Raw genomic sequence first — 19,060 nt, 5'->3', positions numbered from 1 at the left:
CTGTGAGGCAGAAATAAAAGATATAAGTCGGTTTAATGAACAGGTGGCTTTGTCTTTCTCTTGACGACTTGGTGAACATTTCTTCTCAACTGCGTATAACGTTCTCCAGCTGAATTGCACATGCCATTCATCAGGAGCAAATCCATTCACACAGTGCAGTTAAATATAAGTGTAAGCCTAGCCCGCGCGCTCCCTGTCTTTCTGACCGCAGTCTTTATCTATTGTCTTTGGGACCTTTCAGCGCGTCCGGAATAGACAGCTGTAAATAAAAAGCAAAAATAGATGTCGTAGACAACTGCTGACAGAGTAAGGCTGAGAGCAGACACTAGAAACCTCACACCTTCTTGCGCTGATTACCACAAGTTAATTAAACACTGAAGGACGGGACAACGGCAGATCTGGCCGAATTCAACAAATGCTCTTTTGTAGTGTGCATGTAAAAGTTTACACGTTCAGTTGGCGCTTGCGTTTTATGGATTCGTTTCGAACCCATTACGTAAAACAGGTGCAAAATTACAGCTGCTGTGCAAATTACATTTACAAGTGTGAGATATACACGGCTGAAGAGAATAATTATACAGGGGAAAAGGCTAAACCGTGAGTGACATTTGGACCGTTTCACATCATGAACTTTAATTGAATGAGTTACATGAGCATAGCATTAAAACTACAAGAAAACTCAACAACAAAAAAAATTAAAACATAATAATAGAAAATATTTTGTTTTATTTTATTTATATTTTGCTCTCTCTCTCTCTCTCTCTCTCTCTCTCTCTCTCTCTCTCTATATATATATATATATATATATATATATGCGCTATATAAAGCAAAACACAAACATATATATATAAAATATAAAATATTATATATATATACATTATACATATTATATATATGTGTATATAAATATATATATATATATATATAAAGCAAAACACAAACATATATATATTTTTATTTTATTTTATATACATATATATATATATATATATATACACACACTATATATACTGTAAAATGTATTTTTTAAATATTTAACATATATATATATATATGTGTGTGTGTGTGTGTGTGTGTGTGTGTGTGTTTGTTTTGACCTTGTATGCATTTACATCTACAGCATTAAGACTAAGCAATGTAATAGTATCATATAATAAATTAAATAATACAATTTAAAGCAATATTAATAATATAATTATTTAAAATATTTCACATATTTTATATAATAAAATTAAATATATATTTATTAAATATATCCTTTTTTTTTTTTTTTTTTTTTGATGGTTGTTTTATGGCATTTCCAACTACTGTACAATGATAAATAGAGATAAATCGAAGCATGTTTTAAAGAAACATCTCATGAATGCTGATCTCGTGCCATTTAAAAGCAAGGCTGATATTAAGATGCTACTTTGATATAAAGCAACTATGAGGGCAAATGCGCAGCCGTTTTTACTTTTCGACTAGTACATAAGGGGTGAAAATGTTGATTGAGTTGATTTGTTAGCTTAAATCAGCCTCTTCGGAGCAGATTGTCTTCCGTCGGCTCGGTCTGATTGGGGTGTTTTGGGGCTTCACTCTACATCCTGGTTTTAACAAGCATCCAGTGCGGCCAATAAAAAAGGCTTTTACCTTAATCGCCACAAGATAATATCAAACATTTGTCCCTTTCTGGAGTGCAAAGTGCTTACAAATACCAAAGCCACTCTGAAGATAAAGAAAAGTAAACATATTTCTATATTTCTCCTTTTTTTCCCCCATTTCAGAGCTCAGCAGAAGGAATGGAAGCAGCGGTACAAGTCCATCAGCTCCTGGGCAGGACCTAGAAGTTCATGACAGGCTTTTATCCTTCATCAAAGCAACAAGTGGATGAACAGACTCTTCTCCGACCGCTCCAAACCCTTCCCAGGAGTCTCCCACAGGCCCTGAGGGGAGTTCGAACCCTAAATCTCTCCTTTTAACAAGTCGACGCACTTCCTTCCTTTGCCCGGTTAGGCCTTGAGGGTGCAAGAAGCATTTTTCAGGGAGAAAGAAAGAGACGAAGCTGACCTCAGCTGCCATATAGGAAGCACCGTATGCAATGCCCCGTGAAAGAGAGCTGTGAATGCTGTTTTAAGATCTGATTGGCTGACTTCTGGGAGTCAGGATGCACATTTATCAGTCCTCCAGGAACCAGAGTCATGTTTAAAAGGTACCAGGCTGCTACAATGAGCACTTTTGAGAAAGAACTAGTCACTGGAATTGTAAAATCTTGATATTATTGTTTTAGGCCATTTTTGAGTAAGTTCACCACTGGTCAAAAGTTTGGGGTCGATAAGATTTTCGATAAGTCATCGTCTTTATATAGTAATAACAGAAATATTGTGAAATATTATTTCAATTTAAAATAACTGTTTCTATTTGGATATATTTTAAATGTGATTAATTCTTATGATGGCAAAGCTGTATTTTCAGCATCATTACTCCAGTCTTCAGTGTCACATGACCCTTAAGAAATCATACTAATATGATTATTTGGCACTCAAGAAACATTTCTGATTATCATCAATGTTGAAAACAGTTGTGCTGCTTTATGTGGAAACTGTGATTCACTTTTCTCAGGATTAAAAGTATTAATCTCTTCAAAAGAAATCTTCCTCACCCCAAATTTTTTGAGCGCTAGTGAGATTTATGAGAAATTATCAGTACTTTTGGATGCTTTTAAGTCTGTTTTTGCTTCAAAGTAATTAAACAAAAGGAGAAAAAGTTTAAAATACAAAATAAAGTAATTATGCAAAATATAGTGACGGTTAGCTTTTTATTCGTTGACTCTGAGGCAGAAATGGTCTTCCATAGTGATTGGACGCTTCCAATGTCAGTAAGATTCTCTTGCTGTCTAAGTGAGCGCTTCTTGGCTACAACCAAGCGAATCGGACAAATATGCAAGACAATTGATTGATGAAAGCAAATAATGATCTTGTAATTATAACCTTTGTAATGATTCATGACTGCGTATAAATTAATAAATGTTTACGCTCATCTTCTCTCCGCCAACAACCCGTGATCCACCTCGTGCGTCCATGTTATTATTACGTTTTCTGGTATCTTCAGGGGGCTAAAACCTCAACTTCACCGCTGCAATATTTATGAAGTGCCAAAACACCGCATTCTTCCAGAATTCATGACAAGACATGGAGTTTTTGTCTATTTGTGCATTATTTATGAATGAAAAAAGGCCTTTGTGGACGTTCTCCAGCTGCCCATCTCTTCTGATCAAACAGATATTGTTACCACTGAAATAGCAGGCTTAGGAATAAACGCAGCCTGCCAAAAGACAGCCGAGCAGAGAGACAGGAGAATATGAGAGAGAGAAAATATGTACAAGAACGAGCCTTACGAAAACTCACACGCTATCTCCAATTGTGGCTGCTGCCCAGCCACGGGATATCATCTATCAGTGGACAAATGCAGGGACGAGAATGCTGCTTCTCAAATGAAATAATATATCTTTGAAAGCCTACGCCTGCACCAGGCCCAAAGCCCATATATCAAGTCTGAGCGGCTGGTGGATCCGGTCCAGGGGCCATTAACCTCCCACCTGTTTCCCCCCCCCTGTCCTTCACCACGCACCCCTGCCCTTGGTGCCGCTTCTGGGGCTTGTTCGCCCCCCCTCCCCGTGCGCCCCAGGCCCTCCCCCCTCACGCCACACGCCGATGTAAAGCGGAATAATTCAAATCCGGCGGACCAGGGACACGGTTACAAATCTCCGGCGGTGCGTTCGCGACCGAGGCTGTTTGTCACAGGACACTCGCTTGGCTTGACCTCAGGCCCGTCTGCGAGTCACGGGGAGGGCAGGAGACGCCGTGGCCGGCCTGGGTAGTATATGTGGAGATGAAGCTGGGGTGGGGGGGGGTATAAATCGTGCACAAGTTCACAGATCACGACCGCAACGCCTTATTAATTTCTGCAGATATACAACGGCCTCGGAAATGACAGTGTCTGACCTGAAGCTCTGAAATGTCGACTGGCGGATTAACAGAACAAGAAAATGAATGAGAAAAAGTGTTGCATAGCGTGAAAATATTAATGGAGGGTGAAAATAATCCTCTCGCAGTCAATATAAAATTAATACAGCGTTATATGTTAATATGCAGTGGCACTTGCACTACATGATTTTTTTTTTAAAGAAGTCTTATGTTCACCAAGGTAGCATTTATTTGATCAAAAATACAGTAAAACAGCAATATTGTGAAATATTATAACAATTTAAATGTAATTTTAACATATTCAGTGTCACATGATCCTTGGGAAATTATTCTAATATGCTGATTTGCAGTTTTGTGATGCAGTTTTTTTAGGATTCTTTGGTGAATAGACAGTAAAAATAAAAAACAGCATTTATTTGAAATAATATTTTGTAACATTATAAATGTCTTTGCTTTCACTTTTGATCAATTTAATGCACCCTTGCTGAATAAAAGTATTAATTTCTTAAAAAAAAAAAAAAAAAAAAGTAGAATAACAAAACATCAAACCAAGTGGCATTTATTTGAAATAAAAAGAGCGAAAACACAGTTTTCAAGCAAAACGTTTCACAATCTGTTTGCAGATGCCACTTGGTTGGATATTTTGATTCTATTACCGAATACAATGAAATTCAGACTTTTTTTGAGAGTGACTTAATAGCCCAAAAACTTTTTGAGGCCACTGTATAATAATACATTTAAATCCACAGAATATATTAAGTGCTATAGACACAATATGGGATTTTTCCTGAAAGCATGGAATACCTGCGGGGAAAAAAACATATTTAAATCAATTTTACTATGAAGTTTAGAAGCTTCATTTAAAAAAATTAAAAAAATTATACAAATATGTTGTGTAACATAATTTGCATAATATGTAAGGGATAATGTAGAGCGAGGCGGTTGTTATAGCGAATACAACCCCGACAGGCTGATCAGGACCCCGACGCGAACCGCTTATTACATGGCTACCTACCAAATAAATCAATAATTTGACACAAAATATTGATTTAAAAAGGAGTTTATTGATTTAAAAACGATTGTATTGCTTCCGCTAAAGAAAATAGTCCGTTCCGTCTCTACGGTTAGAATCCTGTGTCCATAGCAACGCTCCGTTTTTCATGGCAACGGTGTGTTATACTTCGCAGCGGTCTGTTATCAAGAAATAACAGACCGCATTCTACATTGGAATTCAACCAAGCCATGTAATAAAATGTATTATATACCATTTTGAACACTGTAAAAAATGATATGATCAGTAAGTTATGACAACATGTTTTTACATTGCTTTAACTCATCAAAATAAGTTAAGCTATTTTCAACTTTTTATAAGTTATACAAGATTCAACTTATGTTTTAAGTCAGTTTAATGTAATTTAAGTTGAAATGACTTAAATGTCCAAGTTGGTTGTACTTAAGTCAGCAACACTTTTTACAGCTGATACTGTAAAAATATATAAAATGCCCAGTGCAGTTGAACATAGCTTCAGTGATCTAGAGACTATAACACTGAGAGTGAGAGAACGTCCCCTATCTCCTGTCCTCTCTCCCCTCACAGCTGCTTTTTCAATAAGCACGAGCCTCACGGCTGGGTGCAGGCTGGAGAACAAGGCCCTAATACAGTGCTGCTTTACTTAATGGCAGGCCTGGTATTGTCATTCAATTCACTGTAGGGAGAGAGAGAGAGAGAAACGAGGGAAGGAGAGAGAGAAAAAAATGTCCCCGAGCAGCCGTGAAAGAATAAAAATAAATATTGGCGCCACATGTCAGGGTATTGTAAGTTTTGCACGGTTGACTTTTATCAGCTCGGAGGACTAAATTTAAGGCAGTCCATTTGGGGTCGCTTTGTGGCACAGTATCAGCGGTGATTAAGTTTACCCGAGTACATTGTGTAAGACGCATGAATTACGCGGAATCCTCACAAGAACGATTAAGCCTGCGGTGAATCTGTGCGTTTTAATGCCATTGTGTGCTGAGGAAAAGCTAAGTGCACGCATCCTATCCGTCAAACAATAGCCCGCCGTCCACAATGAAAGGGTGATCTCTCTATGGATGTGAATCACTCTCCACGTTATGGGCCGGGCAGCTAAGGACAGAGCCAGGGGAGGACAAGCACGCACACCGGCTTCATACCAGCTCATATTGTCAATGCAAACACTGGGAAGCTTGCATCTGTTTCCCCCCCAACCCCCTAAACATGACTCCCACCCTTACATGACAAACCAGCCAGACAACAGGGATGCTGCTGGCACGCACCTTCAAACGCACACATAAAACAGCAGTTTAGGATTTTCATAACACACAAAGAACAATTAGTTTATGTACAACATTGCTTTCTTTAGCGAGCTACTGTATCTGGGAGACCATTTTGCTGCCTTAAATTTTTAAATACAATCAACTTGGATGTTTAGGTAATATCAACTTAAATTAAATGAGTTGAAAAAATCTTGTACAACTTATAAAAAAAAAGTTGAAAATGGCTTAACTTTAAAAAGTTAAAGCCACATAAAAACACATTGTCAACTTATTGATCATATCATTTTTTACTGTGTAGTTTTACTTGCCATTTTGCTCATTAACCCTATAAAGCCAACTGTACTCAAAATGAAAAGGCCTTTAAACTTGATCAAAACTTTGCTGAAAAACCTGTTGTACACAGTCTACTACAAGCCTTCTGTCATCTGATCGATAGTTTATACTTTTTTGGCAATCAAAAGCCCTTCAATCAATACCTCCACCTTCAAGTCAGGGTGCGCGTCTTTTTGGTGTGAAGTCTTCACAGATTTTTATCAAGTAAGAATATCTAGTATATTTCTAGTAATATTTCAAAGTAAACACTTGCTGGACTGAAACAACTTGGGTGTACTTGATTATCTACATGTATAATTTATTTTAATTTTTTTAGAAAAATCATGTTAAAATATGAATATCAAAACTGATACTTCAGGCTTTTGAGGAACGTCACATCTCTCGATCATCATTGTATTGAATTGCATTATATGTTTTGCCCCCACAATAAAAACTATAGAGCTTTGATCATAAAACTAATCATTTAAATATCATCTAACTAAGACATATTAGTGACAAACTGATATTTATATGTATTTTATGCAAGTTAAACTGTAAGATTTTACCGATTTACATTACAAGCTATCAGAATGTCATCTTATTTCCTCAGTTGACTTAACTTAAAAAAAGTGAGGAAACCCGTTGCCTTAAAATTATTAAGTAAATAAACTTCATGCGTAATTGAAGAAAATTTAGGGTTTTTTTTACTCCTATATCATACTACTGTATATAAGGAGGAAAAGTTTGATGTATCAAATATGATACTCATAGTTCTATAAAGTAAAACAAAAAACGTTTATTTCATATGTCAGGCTTTTACAGGGTTAAAAGCAAAAAGTTTTCTTTAAAACGTTTGCAAAATATGTCATGTCTGTGGTCGGTTGGTAGCTAAGCTAATTTTTCACCTCTTCCTCTTCCCCTAAATTTTACAGATTCACTGTCGCCCAAGTGTGAGAAATGGCTATCGGAATGTTCCTCTCATGTTTTTTTGTTTTTTTCATGTGTCTGAAGACAATAGTGAGCTCTCTTCAAAGATCCCATCATGACCAAATATTTATGAGAGCTGTAACCAAGTCTAACTTATGGAAACTAAATCTTTAAACACTTGGCAGACGTTTCACACCGGGCTGTATTACGGGAGAAATTCTTTTGTTCTTACGAGGCTAATAATAGGACAGTAAATGTAGATATATTTATAGCCGACTACCACCCTCCCAGACAAGCCTTATATTCACTTGTATTTCCTGTGTTTATTATATGCTACCCACCACAGCTCTGTCATTAACTAACTCACAGAATATTCGCAAAACATCTTTTTATCTATTAATCTTGTAGATAAAGCATTTATTGATGTCTGTGGTGTTGTTGGGTGATGTACTACACATATATGAGCTTTCTATGAGCTGGAGTGTGAGTGTGTTTGTGCTATGAACATGCTAGCATATGCCAGCAGCAATTGTTTACACGGGTGCCGCTGTATAACCATACTAAACTGTTAGCTTAGCATTGCTAATGCTTGTGAAATTGAAATTGTAGATTTCACTTATTTGCATGTTGATCTGTAGCACCTTTGGAGAAATCCACAACTCACTAAATTCACATTCTAGGAAATATAGCTACATAAATGTGAGGGGAGGCTTTTCACAGCATCCATTTACTCCATTTCTATGCCATTAAATCTGAATATATATCTCTTGCCTTAATGTTCCAGCTTTATTTGAGCTCTTGATAGATGAAGCTTGTTAAAACCACAACGTTATGTGGGATAAACCTCGATCAGCATCACAAAGCTCCGTGGGTAACAATAGCTGTACAAGTGTTCGCTAATTAGAGTCAGGAGTGGGTTCAGACTTTCTAGTGCTACCTTTTTTTTGTTTGTGGTTTTTCTGTTAGCGCTCCAGCATATGATTTAGCGAGGGCACATGAGAGCTGCGCTAATTACAACTTCACCGCCACACTACGACTGCTAATGTCAAATTCGACAGCTACGCCCTTGTCTCTTTTAACATCTATTGTGCAAAACAATTAGCCAGGGCGAGAAAGTAGTCATAACATCAAGGAGAGGCTACTCCACCGTGGCGAAAGGTGAAGTGCAAACACAATTAAAGGTAAATGATACAGACAGCAATTAGCCACACACAAATGCTAATCCACGCTAAAGTGGGAATACAATGCTTGAGCTAAAGAGCGCGAGAATGGATAATAAAGCTCTATAGGTAAGAGCAGAGGGAAGAGCGTAACATTCGGCTTTGAAAACAGCATAATTTAATTATGTTGGGGGAAAAACTGTGCACACAAAGTTTTATATGTAAATCTAATAGTTTAAAGAAAATGTAATATCTGATTGATGGTGAATTGGTGATGAAAACAAATTTGTTAGTGTGAAAACAGCAAAAATGTTATTGTTCTCTGAAATGTACTGTATGACAGTATTTATTTTCTATTTCACATGACATTATTTTGACAGTATCAACAGTATTAACAACGTCAGAATTTACTACATATTTCAAATGTAGTCATGGTCAATCCTCAGTATAAATGCATTCTAGTCCATCTCATGAGCTGTTGAATGTAAAGAGAGGAAAACAATAAGGTGCCTGTAGCTGTACGAGCACAAAATGAATGATTTGAATTGGGTGCTGTCAGATTTCCCAGTGGCATATCAAAACATGTCACGGGCGGGTAAAATACAGCATGCTCACGACCAAAATCTTTCACAAAGGCAGACATGCACGAGTTACTAAAACCCTCACAGTCTTCTCAATCCCATCAATATTTCTGTCAGGCAGATGTGTATAGAGAAAAAAAGGTTAAAACAAGTGAAAATAAAAAATGAATGACACCAGACTGGCCTCTTCAGCTGGTGTAGTAAATCGTCAATTATAGATCAGTGTGTCAATACATCATTCGAAATACTAACACAAATACACTATGTATTTTTCAGGCCATCCCAAAAAGTCCTCACAAATAGCCTTGAGACATTATTTATGGAAAACTAATTAGCTGTCCTGTCAAAGGGGAACATTTGTCTCATTCATATTAATACTTCAACTAGTGCACTGTAGTGTTGAGAAAAATGTATGCTTTATACCGTAAATAAGATTAATCAAAAACATGATATTCTTCTAACACGTGCCCTAACCAGACGTGATTGCGATAAGATTCCAGCGACAAGCAATTTGTTTGTCCACACCTTACGCAACGTGACAATATCTATCAAAAAATCACAGCCAATCAGAAGAGCGTGTGGGCGGAGTCTCTGAATACGTACATAATCAAATTCATAAATAGCTATTACACAATTTTAACATAATTAAAAAATACATACCGAGTGACTGAAAGACTTTGTCATAGAATACAGATTTTTGTTCACATTGAGTTGACACTTTGAACCTTAAATAATCCTTTAATTTGTTTTCAAGATCTGAATTATCCATTGTCGCTTTCAGTATGGCTATAAAGGTCACGCAAAATGATATTCAAACGCACATTAGATGCTTTTAACATTAAATAAAGCACATAACCAATGCCTGAGATTATCATTGTCATGCTTTGTATGTTGCCGTTTCTAAAATAGAATCGTTGCGTATCGCCACGCTTGGCACGATTGGCTGGTTAGGACAAAAACTCTGATTAACATGGAAAAGATACCTTTTATCACGTCACGGTGTCACGTCACATCTGGTTAGGACACGGTGTAAGTGTACTTGATGAGTAAATTCCTGTTCACACCAAAAATGCTAGCTATAACGATAGGTATATTAGCATCCACACCAACGCACCTCATCTGCCACTTTAAAGGAGGAAAGATTCTGATTGGCTGTTAATATTCTTAATCATTCATCAGTTCTGAAAGTGATTCCAACAATTTCGTTCCTCTGTGTCTACGGGTAGTTCCCGTAGAATAAGAGCGATTATTAAAACTTTATGGTTATTGTTATCGTTATAGTTATCGCCCTTGGTGTGAACGGTCCTTAAGTCTCATATTGTTACTAAACTGCAGTACTTAATTCTGGTATTTTCCCAGATTGTCCTGAATTTTAGGCCAACAGACATCCATGCCGATTCACAACGCTATGTAAAATGCTAATTTAGATCACTTGAAGATTACGACCACCAAACTTGACTTTCTTTTCAGACCAACGAAAGCGTCACGTACCTTCAGTTCCCGGAAGAAGATGCTGCTCCTGGCCCATTCTACGATGGAGAACAGTGTCTGGTCGGCCATCTTGCACATGAGGCCGAAAGTGTTGAGTTTCTCGTGCTTGCTTCGACTGGCCTGCTCCTGCTGCAGGTATGCTAGGATCTTGGTTTGCACTTGGGGCTCATCCGGCTCGCACTTGAGCAGCTCCACCACCAGGTGAGGGAAGCTGGGCGGCGATCCGCCCGTGTAGGCTTCTACGTACGGATAGCCCATGAGGGACTCCGGCGAGCTTGTGTAGGGGTCGGGGTACTCTGACTTGATGGTGCGGCTCTGGAAGTGGCCGTATGGCTGGTAGCCCTGCAGTCCTCCAGGGTGCGGCGGCATGGCCATGCTGACCGGCGAGGTGACGAAGGGGCTGCGGTCAAAGTCTGCAGGTGGCAGGCCTGCGCTTGTGGAGCTATGGTGGTGGTGATGGTGGTGGTGGTGGTGATGGTGGCTCAGTGGAAGCCCCTTGGAGGCCGAATGGATGTTCTGAATGGCAGAGGTAATGGTGAGGTCCGCTGGGACGGTTTGCATGGCTTGCGTCATGGCCTCCAGCTTGAGTCCATTGGCCCGGATCAAGGCTTTCTTCTGTTGCTTGAGTGCCCGGTCTCGTTTGTACATGGGGCCAAACTTATTGCGACCTCCTCTCATTCGATCGGCCCTCACAGCTTATAAAAGGTAAAACACAACATGAGATGGTTATTAATTCATCGGAAAGAAGTTTTGAAGTTTGGTACGCAGTCTCAATTGATCTATACCACAGCAGAGAAGCCATTAAACTGGCCACATGCTTTTAGGGCAGTTGCTTATTTGCAAAAAGCAATCGGTGTAAATTTCATGTGTGAATTTGAATTGTGAATTGACCCGTTTTTTCAAAGCCAGACCTAGAGCGAACTCAGCATAATCAAGCCAGAGGACACAATTTAGAGAGAAACGATGCTAATGATTCAATATTAAACTGAAGCGAGACAAAGTCAAGCGGACGAGATCATCATTATGGCAAATAAATGAAGAGAGCGCCTTTTGCCCGGAAGTGACTCTGATCCCCGCCACAGGGCAGTAGACTCCACTTTCGTCTGCTGGGTCCCATGTTAATTATTTATGCTTAATTATTCCTCTTTTATGCTCCACGTTGTAGGCAGGTGGATGGCTGGAGGATCCAGCAGGGTGTTAAACACACAGCATATGCGGAGAGCATGCGTTTGTAGACGCGTGTGCGACTTGACCAGCGTGAACGTGCTCGTTAAGCCGTAATATCTCACGAACGGTGGATCTTAAAAAAATTAAACAATTAAAAGAAAACCCCCCGTCCAACAGCTGCCTTGGGAGTGATTTTAATGGTCTTTGTCACAGCGGTGAGTGTGTGTGTGGTTGTCACTATGTGTGTGATCTGATTGATCTGGTGAGAGAGGGGAGGCAAAGTGTTGCCAGAGCGATCCCGCTGACAGCTCTCGTAACATCCGAGAATTATTCCTGGGCAACTTGGTAGGAGATTTTTCTTTTTTTGGGGGGTGGGGGTGGTGATTTTGTGGTGATGTGGTTGTTAAAAATGTATCCAATCAGAAAAACTGTGGTAAGTTTAACTATTAATGATTCCCAAGCAACAGGGTAATTAATGATCTGGAAACTAATAGTCGGCCCTTATGGGAAATCACAATTAGACCTGCGACTCAGATCATGAATGCATGTCGTACCCCAACCCGCACACACACACACACTCTGTCTGACACCCTCCCCCTCTTCCTTTTTGTCTTCTGATAAGATTTTTTTTCTCACAGCGTCTAATTAAACAAGGTTATTTACATGCATGTCATACTGATTTTTTTTGGCACAAGACAAGGGAATTTATGTGTGTTTCTGGCTGTATTCATAATAGTACCACACTACTATTGCTGCAGTATATAATACGTGTACTATGCATAGTATGCAAATTTTCTATAAACTAATACATTTGCTTTGCATGTGGATTTCTAGTTATATTGAAAATAGCATACTACAATATTACTAATAGAATGATAGAATGATCTTCTGTGTTTGAACTAGTATACTACTTGTACTATTATTGCAGTATATAGTATGCATACAATCGCATACTACATTTCTTCTAATATTCAGAATAGCATACTGCTATATTACTTCTATTGTTGCAGCATATAGTATGCATCCTATGCACAGTATGCATAACCTTCTATGCATTTATGGCTGTTTGAAACAGCATACTACTTTGACTATTGTTGCAGTATGTAGTATGCATACTTATACTATAGATAATTTTCAGTATGCGTATAATGACATTCTGTGTTTCTGGCTATGTTCGGAATAGCATACTACCTTACCACTCTTACTATTGTTGTAGTATATACTTTGTGCAAAGAACAGCCTACTACATTTACAAAAAAAGCACACTACCCTGAATAGCATGCTCTATATCCCACAATGCAATGCGTTCATCTTGACCTTCAATTCCTATGCTGAATTCAGAACCGCATACTTGCATACTACTCTTACTATTTTTGCCACAGAAAGATGTGGTAAAAGTAGTATACTAGTATGCTGTTCTGAATTCAGCAACAGTGTGATAAATTAACCTAAAACAATATCAGCAGCAATTTAAATTTTTATTGAATTTAATTGGGATTCCAAAGATGTATACTAGAAATTTGATCAAAATGCAAAATAAACATTTATTTTCAACATTAAACATGATGAGATAGCATACTACTTTTTGGAACAATAATTTATTGCAGAATAATGCACCTACTACGATTTGTATAAATGATAGTATACATTGTTCAGTATTCAGTATGTAGTAGGCTAGTATTCTATTTCGAACACAGCCTGTTTCTTTTATGTAAACTGTGTGAGTTTGTATATCTATTCTGTATGTGTTTGTAGCCTGTATCGAGCAAGTCTGTGTATGTGTACACATGAGTTATAAAACCAATTTGTGACTTATTCAAATGGCTTGCGGAAAGCAATTGCCTTGGTAATAAAAGCAGTTGCCTGATCTAATTTACTTGAATTGGCAGTCCATAGATGTTGTTTGTTTGTGCGTGTTTTGCGTCTCTGTAGACGGGGGCCCGTCTGGGCAGATTCGAGCGCTGCTTATTGTCTGATTTATGTGTGTTTAATATACAGGAATATTAAGCGTTGCTTGGGCGAGAATCCCTGTCCTATCACAGGCATATGAATGCCTCCCTTGGCCGGCTCCTGACACACAGTTTGTCATGTCCGCCGGAGCTCTACTCTAAAGGTGCGTCGTTCCATGCGCACACATGAATAGCTATGATACCTATGCATAAGTAATGGGACAGCTTGCTGCCGCCACCACCAGAGGCTGGAGATGGCAAACAAGTCTCAGCCCCAAAAAATGACAAAGTGCGCAATGCAAACCGTGGAGTAAATATCCACAGTAAAGCCGTGCCAGATTGTCAGATTCATCAAGGTGCTTAATATGGATAACAGACGCTTGATGAAATCTAAACTATTTTACGCTCCACTGTGCACAACATTGGGCTCGAATGGAATGAATAAGCGCACAGGCAAGGCTATGGAGCTTTCTTTTCACTTCCTCAGCTCGATGCTGATTATATGATGGTCAGAAAGTTCGGATTCTCTTTCTTAATCTGAAACTGAGCCACAAATATATAAAGGAAGATAATTACAGGCCTTCCCAGGAAGACATAACACGCTCTCCCGTGCTTTTTTGAGAACTTTAAAACAGCAGCCTTTCCTTATCTGTATTGATAATGGAGCTTCCATGGAGACATGGAAGGCCACTTGTCTGTGTCACACAGATATGAATGTTTTGTTTTGCTACTTGCACAATTATGGCGAGTATTGCACTCAAATCTGTTTGCTGAAAGCTTCAGATAATACATAAAGAAAGATTTAAACTGAAGCATTTATTTCCGGTACGTCCATCACTACATGTCGCGCAGGATCCCCAACTTATAGGAAAACTATACTTTATTACTCTTAAAAATTATCCATCAATTCTTAAAAATGCCATTCATTTAATGACAAAATTATGTCATAAGTCATGGATTGCAGGTCCATCACTAATGAATCATTTTGTCATAAAATTGATGGCAGATTTAAGAATTGGAAAAAAATACATATAATAATAATGATAACAATTTATAGCTTACCTATTAGTCGGGGGGTCCAGCTTTATTAATTTTTTTTATTTAATATATAAAATATATTTAAAAAAAACAAAATGTCATACAGTACATGATAAATTTTGTGACAAAATGATGTCATAAGTCATGGATTGCAGGTCCATCACTAACATTCATGGGGCCTGAGGCCCCTGAATAATGGCATATATGATTATTATTTTTATTGTTATTATTGTTACTAATATATTGTATTTTTTGAAATATTAAAAACAACTTTAAATTATTACATTATAAATCAGCCATCAGTGCAACGCAAAATTTTGCGATTATGCACGTTTTTATACTAATAAATATAATTCCATTAGCAGTAGATCTGTTTTCAAGCGATATGCATGAAGCTTACTGCTGCGGTTTGTATTCAAAACAGCATTTTGGTTAACATTTTCCATCTCTGCAGCTTTCCTTAGCAATCAGAAGAAGCCTGTGGGGAGTATTAGCGAGCGCTCATCTCTTTGGACGGGTCTGACAGTGCGCTGGAGGGCCTTGTATCCTGTTGGTAGCATGCGGTAGCAAATCAAAGCCAGCTAGCTATAAAACGACACTGCTAGAAATTCTGCCCTCCAGCAGTTAAACAATTAACAGTCGTACATCTACATACTAAGAGGATAGAATCGTGTAGTAAGCATGTGGAACTCTTAGATGGTAGTTGGTTGTGTGTTATTTCCAACCTGTTTGACATTCTTTCCTCAGGTGGACACAAAAAAAAAAGATGTTTAGCAGAATGTTCACGCTGCTCTTTTCCTGTCAAGCTCCAAAAAGTGAATAATGACTTATATTTTTGTCTATTCCTGTACGAAGACTTGGAATATAGTGCACAATTCATATGTACCACTTTTTTTAGTCAAAAATAAATAAATTACTGCCTTAAATTTTTAAGTACAATCAACTTGGCTATTTAAGTCAATTCAACTTAAATTACATTAAACTGACTAAAAAAAATGAGTTGAATCTTTTTTAACTTGAAAATCGCTTAACTTATTTTGATGAGATAAAGTAATGTACATTTTTTTATACCTTATTGGTCATATCATTTTTTTTAATGGAAAAGAGCAGTGAGAACATCCTTCCTTTTGTGTTCCACAGAAGAAAGAACATCCTACGGGTTTGCGGGTGAGTAAGTGATGACAGAAATGCTCTTTAAAGAGCTAAAGCTGTGTTCAGTTAGAGGAAGAAATGCATGGATGAACTAAAAAGACTTCTTACCCTCCAGTTTCATGCCGACAGTGAGGCACTTCTGGAAGCGACAGTAGGGGCAGCGTTTCCGCTGGGTCTTGTCTATTTGACAGCTCTGGTTCTCTATACATGTGTAGCGCTTGTTGTTCTGCACCGTGCGCTTGAAGAAGCCCTGCAGAGAGAGGTGAATGAAGATGTCAAACTTCTGACCTCCGGTGTTTGTTAATGTGCTATTCAGCCACAGACAACCCACACACACGTATGAAAAAAATTCCATTCACACAGAAAAAAAGAGGTGTTACACACTGCCACACAAGTAGACACGTATAAAAGTAGAGCCACGGGCAGAGAAACGCTCCCTCAGCAGTCGATGCTCACTTGGATAAACACAAACACACACACCCACACAAAAACTGACATGTGCACCCACACACACACTTGACATGAACAAACAGAAATACAGGCTGGGGCTGGATAGAAACAGATTGAGAAATGTGAGATGCCGACCAGAGAGTGTACAAAATACTTTAAGTGACCCGCTTGATATCCTGGCTAATATAAAGATCCCCTTCACCCGCATTTAGCATTGTGACATACTAATACTACATATTTTAAGTCTCTCCTTGAGCTCCTCTTGGAGTAATTATGACCAGAGGCTGTGCAAGCCATAAAAGCTAGAAGAAAACAAGACCTTTCAGTGCGAAAGGAAACTCAGATTTGGTAGCGTTTTTCACCTTTGACTAATTTTGCTCTTTAAAGCATATATTTTAATTTGAACATCCAATCAGGGGCATGCAAACATCAAAATGTCTACCAAATAAATTCCTGTTGATCCTATTATTCATACTGCAGAAGCAAAAAAGAAACTGAAAAAAAAAAATCCAATAAATTATATCCATAATTTACAGCCGTAGGATTACAAGATTCCACCTGCAACTGTTCTGAATTCATTTTCAGGGCAGGAGAGAATCAAACGAAGAACGGCATTAACTTATTCTTGATCAACACCGTAGGGAGACCAGCCCATTTAAAACTAAAAGGATCAATACTGGCCAGAACTCAAATAACACACACACACACACACATGGCTGTAACATAAAGTGCTTAACCTTGAATGTAGGCTATATCATAAAAACAAGTCAAACTTGAAATTAAATATGTAAGAAACTTTAAATATAGCATATTAAAAGCATAAACGGAATTTAAAATTACATTTAAATTCTTTTAAATGATAATATCATCTTTGTCAAAACTCAAAAAGATGGTTTTAAATGGCAAATCATTTTCTCATGTTGTGCTTCACTCTTAAAAATGAAGGTTCTTTATTGACGTTGATGGTTCCATGAAGAACATTTAACATTCTATTCCACGGAAGGTTCTTTATAGTGGAAAAAGGTTCTCTATATTAAAATGATCTTTACACAAGTTAAAAAAATGGCTTAGTTAGCCATAAAAAAAAAAAGTTAAAAGGCCAAAAATGGTTCTTATATAGCATTGTTGTAAAAAAAAACACTTTTGGAACCTTTATTTTTAAGAGTACTGTGTGTGTGTGTGTGTGTGTGTGTGTGTGTGTGTGTGTGTGTGTGTGTGTGTGTGTGTGTGTCAAAGACTCTGGGTTTTCCAAAATATCCATTTAGAACATTTTCTTTGTTTACTCAATACGCAGCCTGCATAACACCATCCCATATAATGCTAAAAAATAACTCGGAAAAGTCCACACTAATTTTGTTTTTTAATAAAATAAAAAACAGGACTTTTACAAACTTGGTTTAAAAAATGAATAACAGGAGCACATTAGATCAGTTGTACTGGTTTTGGACATCAAGTGGCAACCCAACACATTACAATTATAGATATGCTGTACATATATTTATATAAATATGTCCCTAAAATCAAGTTAAATAATAAATATGGTTTTCAAGAACAATTTTTTTGACATTTTTCAACATTTTGCCAATTGTCAACAGATGAATTTGCTTCAAAATACCACTTGAGTGGCCTTTGAGGTCAACAACAAAAGCGTTGTGGAAAGCGTTTTCTTCTCTCGTTTAAAAACAGACAAAGCAATTCATTTTGCTGCTCTAACAATGGAAAATGATATAGTTCGTTCGAGCATCGATGCGCTTTTTATTTGCACTTAGAATTGTTTTTCCACCTTATCAGAACAGACCCGGGACCCGTTTGTAGGTCACGACAACCCACCAGTTGAGAAGTTAAAAACAGCTGATGTTACGCACCTTACAGCTCTCACAGGTCAGTAACCCGTAGTGATATCCGGACACCTTGTCTCCACACACTGGACACATTTCGTCTAAGTCTTCGTCGTAAGAGTAGTCCATCATTTTAAAGTGGGGGGCTGAAAATCACAATCAAAACATGAGTACTGGGTAACAATTCACATCACAGAATCCATGTTACACATATGTTTTTGTAATTATTTTAAAAAGTGATGGGAGAACTTTTTTAATGTTTATTTAAAAAGATAGGCTACTTTTCTAGTAGAACCCAAAAACATGCACACTCATCTGAAGAACCTAAAAAACAAGTCAAGAACTGTTAAAATATCTAAACAACCATATAGCTAGCTCAAAAACCCAGAGAAAATATTCCTGAACGCTTGAAGAACCTTTATTTTTAGGCGTGTAAAGCACATATTTGTATTTTAAATATTCTAATAGTTCCTTTTTTATATATCTCCGATACCTTCAACGTATAGCCTGCAGTTTTGCAAACAAGTAACAAAAGTAGAGGAATCACAAATGGTGAGATTTGTAAAATCCTAGCCTTAAGAGTGAATTTTCTGGAAGTATATGCAGTTTTGGGTCTCTGGGAAATAGCCGAAGCTTTGAATCGGGTCTTGGTCGCAGACAGGGCAAAACTTCAGTTTCGATCTGGTTAATATTCATGATGGCTTGTAAATTGGTGAGGGAGCGCGAGAGAGAGGC

At 37.8% G+C, this 19,060-nt stretch overlaps 1 protein-coding gene across 2 annotated transcripts in view; it reads right to left on the bottom strand.

The window, feature by feature from the left end:
- nr5a2 (nuclear receptor subfamily 5, group A, member 2) overlaps positions 1–19,060 on the bottom strand; it is a 57,863-nt gene that overhangs the window by 35,431 nt on the left and 3,372 nt on the right. For both annotated transcript variants that reach the window (XM_084116678.1, XM_084116679.1), the window contains 3 exons: positions 18,353–18,471; positions 16,146–16,287; positions 10,732–11,426 (listed from right to left, as the gene is read on the bottom strand). In XM_084116678.1, the coding sequence (XP_083972804.1) occupies positions 10,732–11,426; positions 16,146–16,287; positions 18,353–18,471 (956 nt within the window). The remainder of the gene's footprint in view (positions 1–10,731; positions 11,427–16,145; positions 16,288–18,352; positions 18,472–19,060) is intronic.

This window comes from Abramis brama (assembly GCF_963993115.1).
Source record: "Abramis brama genome assembly, chromosome: 6".
Taxonomy (NCBI): Eukaryota; Metazoa; Chordata; class Actinopteri; order Cypriniformes; family Leuciscidae; genus Abramis; species Abramis brama.
The sequence above is the reverse complement of the archived record's forward strand: the minus strand, read 5'-3'. Positions and strand labels throughout refer to the sequence as shown.